This window comes from Rousettus aegyptiacus, unplaced genomic scaffold (genome assembly GCF_014176215.1).
Source record: "Rousettus aegyptiacus isolate mRouAeg1 unplaced genomic scaffold, mRouAeg1.p scaffold_m13_p_12, whole genome shotgun sequence".
Classification (NCBI taxonomy): Eukaryota; Metazoa; Chordata; class Mammalia; order Chiroptera; family Pteropodidae; genus Rousettus; species Rousettus aegyptiacus.
The window spans coordinates 3,433,167-3,445,204 of NW_023416287.1; the positions used below are offsets into that span (position 1 = coordinate 3,433,167).

Sequence of the window (12,038 nt, forward strand, 5' to 3'; positions counted from 1 at the left end):
CCTGGGGTGCCTTCCGGGGGACAAGCCTTCTCTTCCTCAGCCCCCCGGTGCTCAGGTCAATGGCGTCTCCTCGGTGGGGGGGGCCTCGCCCAGCCTCCCGCCACGTCCCAGCCCCGGACGATCTGGGGCGCACACTCTCCAGCGGACCCTGGGCGCCGGCCGGCACTTCCCTGCCCGCCTCGGGAAGTCCTCGAGGCGGTTTCCCGCCATCCGCGATGCCTGTCCCCCGTCTTTCCTCCTTGACCCTCTCTGCGTCCATCAGCCGAGCCCCTGCTTCCCCGAGAGACTCGATGGACAAGCACGCCTCCCCTCCCGCCCCCAAACGGTGTTTCAGGTTCTTGCTTTGTCTCCCCTGGCCCGAAAGCCAGCTTCACGACGGAGGCCATTGCGTGGGCTTAACTCACTGCTGCACCCTCCAGCCCGGCACGTAACTTTCAGGGTCCAGTACAAAATGAAAGCGGGGGCCCTTCGCCCATAGATGATTGAGAATTGTAATATAGTGACGGTAGAGCATTAAGCCAAGTGTGGGGCCCTTTTGAGTATGGGGCCTAGGTGCCTGTAAGGATCGCACGCCCATGAAGCCCACCCTGTCTGACCAACCTTTGTGGAAGGAAGGAGCTAATGGGTAAAGGGCAGGTATAGGAGGCGTTCAGAGAGCCTGGACTGACAGGCGGGCAGAGGCCCGGCCCCGGGCACCGTCTCGCAGCCTAGGCCCGATGCAACAGGGCCTCCCTCTGCGATGCGAGTGGCTGGCACCTGCAGCCTTGCATGTCCTCCTCCTCGCCTGGCCCCTGGCCTTCCCTGTCTCCACCCGCGTGGCCCCTCAGGCTGCCATCTTGTCCCAAGCCCCCACAGGTCCTCCTGGCAGAACCGCCCGTGCTCCAGAAGTGCTCGAAGACCAGGTCCCTCCGTCCCAGCTCCGGGAGCCTTCTCCAGCCCCCAGGCGAGGCCTCGCCGGAACCCTTCCCAGAGGAAACTCCATCCCCAAATTCAGCCCTCGCGTTTCGGGCCCGATGCCCTGTGCCGACACTCGGTCTGGCCCCCCTCTTGTGAACCACTGGCTTGTGGGTTTGCCTCCGTGCGGGCAGCCCCATGAAGGGAAGGAGGCGTGGCTGAACTCTTTACCCCGCAGTCCTTACTGTCACTCTGGGCAAAGTGTCATTCTGATCCCATATTTACAGATGAAGAAACCAAGGCTCAGAAGAGCAATACTTCACTTAAGGTCCCACAGCAGGTTCCAAGCTGTCGGGGACCCCGTGTCCATGCCCTGTGTGGTCACTATTGCTTGTGGGATGAACAAATGAGGGGAGGAAGGACAGGAGGCCAGGAGCCACTGTCTGTCCAGTGAGGTCCCAGGCACAGACCCTCCGAGGCGAATTGGATGTAAACTGGATGCCCAGCCGGGGCTGGCGGGAAAGGTCAGACAGGGGTAGGGCTGCAGTGGGGCGGGAAAGAGACAGGAGTCCAGAAGGGGGGACGCGGGAGGAGTCCCCCAGCTCACTCAATTTCACTTATCCATTCACCAATGACTGTTCGGCCACAGCGGCTTCCGGGCCCTGGGTTCAAGGTACTGGCACAGGGCGGCCGAGAGGGCACCAGCCTGCGCCCCCAGGGCATTTCGCGTGTCTAGTGGGGGAGACAAGACAATAAAGAACCCTAAGAATGCACCCAGTAACTCCAGATGGCGAGAGGAGTTACGGAAAGTTAAACGTGCATGCGGGGCTGAGGCAGGGAAGTGACCTGAGCTGTGCTGGTCTGGGAAGGTCTCTGGGAGGAGGCGACAGCTGAGGGCACCCCAGATGGAGGGCTGGCCAGCCTAGGGCGGGGGAAGGTGGGGGGTGGGATTAAGCGAGGGGAGAGAGCTCTGGGTAGAGGGAAGGGCAAGTGCGAAGACAAGCTGGCGACAAGCTGCAGAGGCACGGAGGGGTCGCAGTGGCTGGAGTAAAAGGGAGGGGCGGAGCGACCAGAGGGGCCGGGGGTCGCCTCTTCGGGAAGCCTCCTCGGATCTCCGCGCACCCTTCGAACTCGCCCAGCTTCCTCCTCCGCGGCCAAATCCCCCGAGTCCGGCTCAGGCCTCCTCTCCCGTCCGGACTGGGCGTCCCGGGAGGGTGGGGCCGGCTCGGATTCCTCCCACCGCATCCCCCCCTTCCGCCCCCGGCGCACAGTTCGGCGGTGGGCACCCTGTGGGCACTCGGTAAATATTTGTAGATCGCACTAGAAGGAATGAATGAACCCATTGGGCGCAGCTGGGGGGAGGGCGGGGCCGAGGGCAGGTGGGAGGCCGCGGGCGCGGGAGGGGCCCCTGGAAGCCCGTCCTCCTCCTCGTCCTCCTCCTCCCAGGCCCCAGCGCGTACCACTCTGGGGCTCCCGAGGCGGCCTCTCGTAAGATCAAGGGCGCGCAGGGCCTGGAGCGCGACCCGGGGCCCCTGCTCTCGGCGCCGCAGTTCCGAAGAGGCTGGGTCGCCGCCGCCCGGGGGCCAGAGCGCCAGAGGAGCAGGAGGAAGGAGCGCTCGCCCGCCCGCCGCCCCGCCGCCTCCCCGGCGCTCGCTCTCCCGGCTCCTAGGTTTGCTGGCTGCTCCTCCCACCCGCGCCCGCCTCCTCGCTCGCTCGCTCGCTCGCTCGAGCCGGTTCCCAAGCCCGGCGGTGCTCCGGGGCGAGTGCGGGCGAGGGGCTCCGGGGCCGACGCGGAGCCGGGGGCGGGGGTCCAGGCAGAGAGCAGCCGGCCGAGGCGGGGTCATGTCCGGCGCGGGCGCCGCGGGGCCCGTCTGCAGTAAGTGACCGAGCGGCGTGGACGGCCGCCTGCCCCCCTACGCCACCTGGGGCGGCGCGGGCCCCGGCGCCGGGTGCCCGGAGTCCGGGTGGCGCGTAGAGCCGGCGCGATGCACGTGCGCTCGCTGCGCGCCGCGGCGCCCCACAGCTTCGTGGCGCTCTGGGCGCCCCTGTTCCTGCTGCGCTCCGCTCTGGCCGACTTCAGCCTGGACAACGAGGTGCACTCGAGCTTCATCCACCGGCGCCTCCGCAGCCAGGAGAGGCGGGAGATGCAGCGCGAGATCCTCTCCATCTTGGGCTTGCCCCATCGCCCGCGCCCCCACCTCCAGGGCAAGCACAACTCGGCGCCCATGTTCATGCTGGACTTGTACAATGCCATGGCGGTGGAGGAGGGCAGCGGGCCCGACGGCCAGGGCTTCTCCTACCCCTACAAGGCGGTCTTCAGCACCCAGGGCCCCCCTCTGGCCAGCCTGCAAGATAGCCACTTCCTCACCGACGCCGACATGGTCATGAGCTTCGTCAACCTTGGTGAGTGAGGGCAGGAGGAAGGGGGTGACCGTCTCGGCCAGGAGGCACTTTGGAACAGGGAGGAGGGGACCGCTTCTTACATCCAGCCCGCCCATCTTTCTACTTCGGCCGTTTGCAAAACCGTAGTGCTGGGCCATGGGTCTCCTACCCCCGGCCCCAGTGGACCCCAAGCTGTGCGCGCCCCAGGTAGGGCAAACAAGGCTAATTTGGCCTGTTAGAGTTTTGGGGAAGGCGGGCCCCTCTGTGTTAAGCTGCCGGCCGCACCTCTGGGGCCGCAGGCTCGGGGCGGCCGCGGCTCAGTTCAAAGCGCGGGGCTCGGTCATGTGAGCTGTGCTGGGCCGGCGCGACCCGCGCTACCTGGATTTAAAGGGCCCTGCTCGGCAGAGCTGCCTTCCCGCCCTTTCTGGGCCCCTCGCAGCCCGGCCTGGCTCTGGCATCGCGGGCTGCGCGGCCCCTTCCCGGCCTTGGCGAGCCCTACCTGTCCGCTCGCGGTGCGCCCGCCCCAGCCTGCTGCGCGCCCGGAGCGCCTCGGGGCCCCTCTCCTGGCCGCTGGGCACCCCCCTCGCCCTCGGCTTTCCTGGCTGGAACCGGGGAAGAAACGTTGCCATTGCGAGCTTTCTATTTTAAATATTTAATGATAGGTCCCGGGCGGGCAGAATCCATTTTCAGCGTTTATCACATGTGGCGCGCAAACCACGGCTTTTGGCGATTGGGCGGCGCGGGATCTCCGAGCAGACGCCGCCGGGGGCGGCTGGGGGACCTAGCTCCGGACTGGAGCCGCAGCGGCCCGGGGGACGGGAGGCGGGGGCTGCGGCGGGGGCGCGGCGGCCCCCCTTCCATCCGTGCACGCACAGTCACCAGACTTGCTCAAACTAACCCCCGGCAGCGCGCTGTAGGGCTGATGATCAAATATTTGGTTTCCGAGATAACACGCCCCGATAGCGCTGTTTCCTGAGCCGCTTTCATTCTACATGTGTAACTTGCTGCGAAAATCCGAACAGATCCAAGACAGCAAACTCACGCCCATGGGCGCAGTGTCAACATGGAAATAATGATACTCAAGCCCCCGAGGAGCACGGGAGGCGTGGATGCAGGGCTCGGGGGGAGCCAGGATCAACCGTAATGCCTCCCGCTCCAGATAAGGTCCCCGGAGTTCCGGGGAGGCCATTGTCCGTCCTTAATAATAGCCAAAATCAAAGAGCGAAACGAGTTTCAGCGAGCAAGAGGCGGGAGGTGCAGATGCCAAAACAACTTCAAGGAAGTTCGAATTCTACTAAGCAGCCTGTTAGGACGAGGCAGCTCCATTCGTCCTGATTTAGAGCAATCCCCAAGGTGTCTGAGGGGGGAAAGAGCAAGGTGCAGATCAGCGAGGTTCCACATGGGCTCCGACGTCATCCCTTCCCCACTGGAAGAAGACTGGAACCGACCGTGGGTTTTAACTGGGGGGCGGGGCTGGGGCCAGGGCCGGGCCAGGGCCGGAGCTGAGGGAGTGGGGACTGATCTTTCACTGCCTGCACTTGTGTGTGATTTTTTTTTACAATGTGTATTTATGACCTATACCAGAAACTAAAGAAAAATTCCAAATCCGTACATATAAATAAGTAAATTAAAGCAGAGCTCTATAGCTGTCCTGAAGCTGGCGTTAACCAGGGCTTTTCTCTGGCCAGAATTTATGGCACCCTGCCCCGTTGGGTACCCGTGACTCCCTGTGAGTGCAGCCCGTCCCAGTGGCCGCCTTCAGAGCTTGGCCGAGGTCATTAAAAAGGTATTTGTAAGCCCCGGCTTCTGTGGAAGGCTCTGCAAATCCCGTCCAGAAAGCACCCTGCTGTTCATGGATCAATGGCAGGGCCAGACGCAGGGCTCCCTGCACTGGAGAAGGGCTGAGTTGCCAGCCTGGTGCCCCTGGGAATCTCGGGGCAGGGCTGTTTGCTCCCCCTTGGTTCTGGGAGCAAGCTGGGACTTGTCTGGGAAGGCCACAGCTGGGTGGTTTTCCTCCTCTGGCTGCACACACACCTTTCAACCCCGTTAGTCCCATTTCTTTCATCTCGAAAGGACAAAGACCGGCTTGTCTGAGCCTCTTAATCAGGGCTGGCTTTGGGCTTTGTGGGACCGTCCTGACTTCCTCAGGTCTTGCTTTCTGGAACATCGCTCCAAATTAGATGGCAGAGCGGCTTTTAACAGAGTGCACCGACCTTGTTTTCTTTCTCTTTCTGGCCCTAAAACTCAAGGTAATTAGTTGGGTGAAGACCCGGACTGCAGTTTGGCAACACTCTTCTCTAGAAGCTTCTAAGGTTGACCTATTTCTAAACCACCTGTGCCTTCTGTTCTGTCATGGTCACGGAGTTTTTCCCCAGGAGGGGCCCGAGGGTGGCAGTGAGATTGGAGGGGGGCGTGTAGGAGACTTGCCTGGAAGCGCATTTGCTGATAAGGCGCATGATTTTTCCTCGGGTTACAGATCATATTGATCTGTGATATACTAAGTTTTCTAAAGGTGTTATTCTGACACTTTAAGAGAAGGAAAATGTCACTCGCCCATATCAAACCATTACTCGTTAGCGTGCAGGGGACCTGGGGGGACGCTGGAGGGCCTGTGATGGAGATCTCGAGGGGAGGCCAACTTCGTCCGCTGGCCCCTCATCCCTCCGCTGCAGACCGCCACCGTCCTGCAGTGCTTGGGAGACCGACCTCTGTCTGAATTCTGAAGGCTTTTGCAGACCTGGTACGTTATTCTTCCCTCTGTCTGCAGAAGTCAAGCTTTTTGCCAGGCTGAGCGGGAGCTAAACTAGAGAGAGAACTAGAGGGGAATTTATGACAAAACCAGGTGCTGACGACGAGGGCCTCAGACCGCAGCCTGTGACGAAGGCCGGCCTCACAGTGAAGCCCGGTGAGCCACTGCCTGCACTGCCAGACTGGGACTCACTCCTTCCCAGCCTGGGCCCCTGCAGTTCAATGGCGAGATTTGTAAACTGGTTTGGATTAACAAGCCCTGGACTCTGCTGGATAGACTTAATTTTTAGAATTCAAAGCAGGCCATCCTCTCTTAAATAGCTCCCAGGCACCGTGACTCCTACGGACCGGGACCCAGGCAGAGCTCCCCACAGTTCTTTCTTCGGGGAAATTCAGCAGTTTCTTGTGGAATCTTCTAAAGAAGCCGGCTGGCATCGGGGGCGTGCGGTGCATGTTTATCTCTGGTCCGGGCTATGAAGGGACCAAATTTGTTTAATCTTCAAAGCCGAATTAAAAAAAGAGAAAGTTGGAAACCTGTCATTATGGGACTCTGTGTATACGAGTGGCTTTTGTGAACGCAGCTGAGGAGGCGGCGAGGGGCCTCGCCGTGTGCCTTTTCCTTTACCATCTGGCTGTCCTTTTTGCTGACAAGTGTTTGGCATTAAGATCTCTCCTTTTGCCCCTCCAGAACAGGCCCTACCACTGTAGAGCATTAGAAAAAGATTCTGTTACAGTTTAAAAATTTCCTTCAGGGAGAGCTGGGCGCAGGGAGCATGGGCTGCAGGCATTCGCAGCTGTAACCTGGCTTGTGTTAAGCTCTGGAAGGGGCTGTTCCACATTCCAGCACTCGGAGCGCCGCGCTCACTGGTGAGCAGCCAGAGGTTAATATAGATGTCACACAGGCTTTCCCCCTTCCCTCTCTCCTTCTGCAGGGCGCCTTCGCTATGGGAGCGCACCGACAGCTGTGTTTTTCGTAACCCTTTCAGAATCACTTCTTTTAAACCTCATTTTCCTGCTTCTATAAATCAAAGCTCTTCTCCCCCACCGCACCCCCCCTTCTCCCAAGGACGTATGTGACCCAGGGTTGAACTTTTGTGATCTTTGTATTTCTCTTCTGGAACCGAAGGAGGTTAGGGCCAAGCCCTGGATGCCAGCTCGGGTGGCTATTTTTGTTTTTTGTTTTTTGTTTTTTTGTTTTTTATTCCAGGCTTGTCATTCAGTTGGGGAGCGGCCCATCAAAGGGGTAAGGGAAGTGGCCCAGGTCGACATTGATTTCAGGGCGGGAAAGGAACGGTTCTCTGAACGCGTGGAGCAGAAACCGCTTCTGGGGTGCAGCTCTCGAGAGCTGCGGTTCGCGGGGCCTTACCTAGGGGAGCGGGCTCCGAAGCCTCTGCCGAAGTAAACACAGCTGGTGTGCGCGCTCTGACCACCGGCATGCCTGCGACGTGAGCGCATGTCACATGTCCGCTGGACTCAGAGACAAGTGATGACTTCATTCCAGGGAGAGTCCCTTCGAAGTTGATTGATCACCCCTATCGCTTTAATACCTCCCCCCCCCCCGCCCCCCGCCCCGTCACTGGGTAAGGTCATATTTGGCCCGTCGCAGGAATCAGAGTGTCCTAATACTGCCCCAGTCCCCACCCTTCCCCAGCCTGCCCATCCGTTTAACCCGCTGAGCATTCTGCACGGAGAGTCTTCTGCACCGAACGCCTGGCCACGCTGACGTTTCTTGCAGTCGCTCTTCAGGCCTGGCTGGGGGCCGTCGGCACACGGGGGCTTTTTTTGGCAGGTTGCTGCAATGCTTCGCCTTAATGCGCTCTGGCAGCGTCCCCGGGGGTTAGGGCACAGGCAGGGATGTGTGGGACCTGTCACGTTATCGTCGGAAGGAATGTGAGGATTAGCCTTGAGAGCGAGGTGGTGGCGCAGCACCGCAGCTGTGTACACTTATTATAAAAGATTTAAGTCCCACTGGTAAAATCAATATATTGAATTGCATGACCCTCTGCTTTTAATTAGTTTAAATCAAATGCGCCGGTGCCATGCGCCTCCTCTCGCCTTCATGGGGTGAGGAAATACCAATATTTACCTAGAAACTGTTAATTTGTGGTGAAAATGATAACACATTTAGCTCTACACACCCACATTGCTCCGACGTGACGGGTCCCAGATCGACTCGGAGTTGCAGGGTGACGTCACCAGGGCGAGGGGGCGGGGCGGCGGCGTGGGCGACGTTGGTCGCCGGGACGGCGGGCGTCAGACGCAGGGGGGGGCGTGCGTGTGGGTGACGCGCCCGGGGATGCCAGGCTTTCGGGAAGCTAACCAGCCAGACACGCGGAGCTCCCCTCGCGGCCCCCGCGGCTTCTCTCACGCGTCCTCGTGGAATCGCGACGCGGGCGCCCGCCCGGCCGGCGGTGCGGAGTCCGGGCTCCCAGCGGGCCGGGTCCCGGGCGCAGGCAGCTCGGGGCCCGGGCTGTCTCCGCTCCGGAGCCTCGGCCCGGCCGCTGTTGTTTGTTTTTGTTTGCAGTTGGCGGGAAGGCTTCTCGCTGCGCGGTCCTGGCTGTCATGCCAACCGTCCAGGGCGCGCCGTGTGTCCAGCTGCAAATGAATTCTGGGTTTCACAGAAAACGGCGTTTGACAAACGATAGTTGACAAAAATGCGACTTGGTATTTCTTAATACGGAACAGATATCTCATAGTTAACCTCCCCCGGCGAAAAATTGCACGAACCCCGTGTGAAATGGCAGTGCCGATGAATGCCAGGGCCGCCGCTGCGCAGTCTCCCCTCCCCGCCGCGGAGTGTTTATGATTCGGGGGGACATTAGGAGCGCCTGAAGTTTGACACTTACTTATGTGAAACTCCGAGTAGCATGTGCGATGCTGTCCTTTCAACGTTTGTGTCGGAAGGCATTGTTGGGAGCCGTGCAAAGCCTTTGCTGATCCGCGTGGAGTGGCTTGAATTAATGACAACTCAGAGAGCCCCAGTTTCAGGGTAATTGCTTTATTGTTTTGGAGCCAGGGTGCTTATAATCCAGTTCCTGTACAAACATGTTTAACGTGTGTTAATGCATTTCCAAACCAGAGCCTCTCAGCACAACCCTGCTTTTCATTAATTGATGTCGGTAGCATGGTACAGTATTTCAAAGGGCTGGCCAAGTATAAACTGTGTTTCCAATTTCCTTCCTTTCCTGCGTTTGGAATGCCAATGTTAATTTGTTCCCATGCAGGAGCGGGGCTGCCAACCGCGGCTTTCTATAAAGGGCTTCACAGTGAAGGCTTCCAGCCCTCGCCGAGGCTTGGGGCTGCCCGGCCAAGTTTCCTGACACTTTGCAGCTAATTCTGGATGATATATGGAGTGGGGGGTTGAGGGCTTTACTGCCGTGTAACGGAAGTCCTCGGTGACAGCGGAGGGTGTGACTTGGCAGGGGAGAATGGCACGGCCTCCACAGTGATGCTCTTTAGACACAGCTTAAACCCATGTGTCTGTTTCCACTGGGGTTGCATATTAGCTGCGTGACCTTGAGCAAGTTACTCAACATCTCTGGGTTTGTTTCCTCATTTCGAAAAGCTGAATAATAATCCCCTCCTCCACAGATCCTCACGAAGACAAAATCCTGTCACGGACGTGCGGAGTCTCGCACACAGTAGGTGTGCAATAATTGGTAGTTCTTGTTTTTATTGTGATGTCCAGGTCACTGTCCACTTTGGTATATTAGTCCAAACTTCAGTTTTTCAGTTCTGAATCTTAGCATGCTGAGATGAGCCACCTGTGTTATTTTAAAGATGTCCAGAAAACGTCCCCAGGTTTGTGTGCTCGTGTGCGCGTGCATCCCCCTCCTCTTTCAGAGATCAACGAAGTTTGAATGAGCACGCCGCACTTACTGGAGGACGAGGAGAGTGTAATGCTAACTCTTTGTCTCGCTTTTAGCATCTATGGTTATTTAAAATGCTTACTGCTCGCTCGGGGAACTGAAACTTGAGCGAGGGCTATACAGGAACTCCCTGTACTCCTCTTGCAACTTTTCTCTAAATCAAAGATTATTCCAAAATAAAAAAAAGTTTTAATTTTAAAAAATCGCATTACTGAAGTATTTCTTCCCACCCCTTTCTGGAAGATGGTCAAAGTACAAATTGTCTTTCTCTTCAAGGGAGTGACGAGCCCAAAGCATTCATTAACAGACCAGCACAACTTCCCCACTTTTTATTGGAGCAGGTGCAAGACTGCCCCCCCCCCCTCCAACTCCAGCTGCAGTTGGGCTGCAACAAAGCCCCGTGGGGATTCAGTGCCCTTAGAAGCCTTTGGAGACCAGGGGACTTGGAGGACGGAGGACGTCCCCGGGCCTGAGACAAGGGGTGGGCTTTCTCACTCGAGGCTTCCCATAAATTCCCTCCAGCTCTCTCTGTACTGTTTGAAAAATCTGACTTAGCGAGTATTAAGTTTCCCTGCATCTTTGAGGTCACGTGTTATTCTTTCACATCTTTATCTCCCCAGAGTAGCTTTCAAGTTTCCATCTTTTGTTGTCTGGCTTAATTAAATTTGGCTGTGAATAAAAACTTGCACTGTTTCCAGAATTGAGGACTTGCATGTTGTTTAACCATTGGAGTTGGGCCTGTGCTGTCTTGTAATGCCCGTCTCTCTGTCTCTTGCTTTCATGTAGTTTGAGGGGAAAAAAACAAAAACAAAACAACAACTCCCGAGCACTTAGCATGACAGTTGGCCTCCGATGGTCCTGTAATGTCCCCAGTACTGATCTGCCCAGCAGTTTAACAGCACACACGAAGGCGGGCGAGGCACCCTGTGGTTTGCACGGCTCGTGTTTCGGTCCACGATAGAGGTCTTTCTTTCTTGCCCGTTGTCTCAGGCATTGTTAGCCCTGCTCGTAGCCCTGCAGAATTCTCGCGGCATAGACGGCGCTCAGAGTTTGGCCGTCTGCGTGCATGGATGAGGTGGAGAATGTTCTAAGCCGTGTCTTCTAAATGTTTTTGAGTCTCGCAACCCCACAATAAATTTTTGAGTACACACCCTAAAGAGAGGTGAATTGTGTAACTATGACTGTTGTAGGATAGTTCGTGCTTTGTAAAACAGAAGACTAAAACAGAAAATTAAGTAGGAGGCACTAAGATAAAAACAAGACAGAATTCTAATGTTAGCTAATACACATTGTATCTGATGTATCATTATTAATAAAAAGATTTTAATTTTAATTAATGAGACAATTTAAACTAATTTGGCTGTCACTAAAATTTTCAGCGTGGTAGAATCTGATCTTTCAAAATCATGATTCAGCAGTTTGGATTCAGTGAGCTAAAAATCTGGTCCTGAATTTTGATTATTTTGAGCATTCATCTGTGTAGTCTGCATTAATGGAGTTATCATGTGGTATAGAGAACCCCGTGATCTCAGTTGGTCAAAATTCAGTGCATTTGTCGTTCTCTTAGATTAAGTTATGGCTCCATCATAAGTTGGTAGGAGGCTCCGCACACTGGCCGGGTGAGAGGGTGCTCAGATCCCCAGACTCATGGAGCTGTCACCCGTGGAATGTCACCAATTACTGCTCCAGAGGAGAAAGACAGTGTGAATGACTCATGGACTTTTAAAATTTCTACCTGGAAGTGACCTGGCACTTCTGCTCAGATTTCATTGGTCAGCGCTAGTCACATGCTCACAGCTGACCCTAGGTGGTTAGGAGATTACAGTTCTCCCGCTCAGGAAGGGGAGCACCAGAAAGAATCTGGGAAATGGCACCAGTGACTACCACGCTATCGGAGGCGAAGTCTGTCTCACAAGATAATGTGATAGAAACGGAACAAGTGAATCGTTGGCTGCGTCACTGTAACAGGATCTGTATTTTTTAGTCTCATCGTGCAGTTACGCAGAGATCGTCGTCGGGGCTTGGCTAGTAAATTTCTGTCTCCCCCCATGTCCGTCAGTTCTGGAAATTCACTTATTCGTATTTGTAATATTCCCCCCCCCCCATATCCCGATGGATCCCTCTTGCCTCCCCCAAATGCTTGCA

General features: G+C 56.7%; 1 protein-coding gene across 2 annotated transcripts in view; it reads left to right on the plus strand.

The window, feature by feature from the left end:
* The first annotated feature begins 2,360 nt into the window (after positions 1–2,360).
* Positions 2,361–12,038, plus strand: part of BMP7 (bone morphogenetic protein 7) — a 67,256-nt gene continuing 57,578 nt past the window's right edge. The window contains exon 1 of one of the 2 annotated variants that reach the window (XM_016124936.2): positions 2,361–3,297. In XM_016124936.2, coding sequence (XP_015980422.1) covers positions 2,880–3,297 — 418 coding nt within the window. In that variant the 5' untranslated portion in view covers positions 2,361–2,879. The remainder of the gene's footprint in view (positions 3,298–12,038) is intronic. The other variant, XM_036229241.1, reaches the window with a different exon arrangement.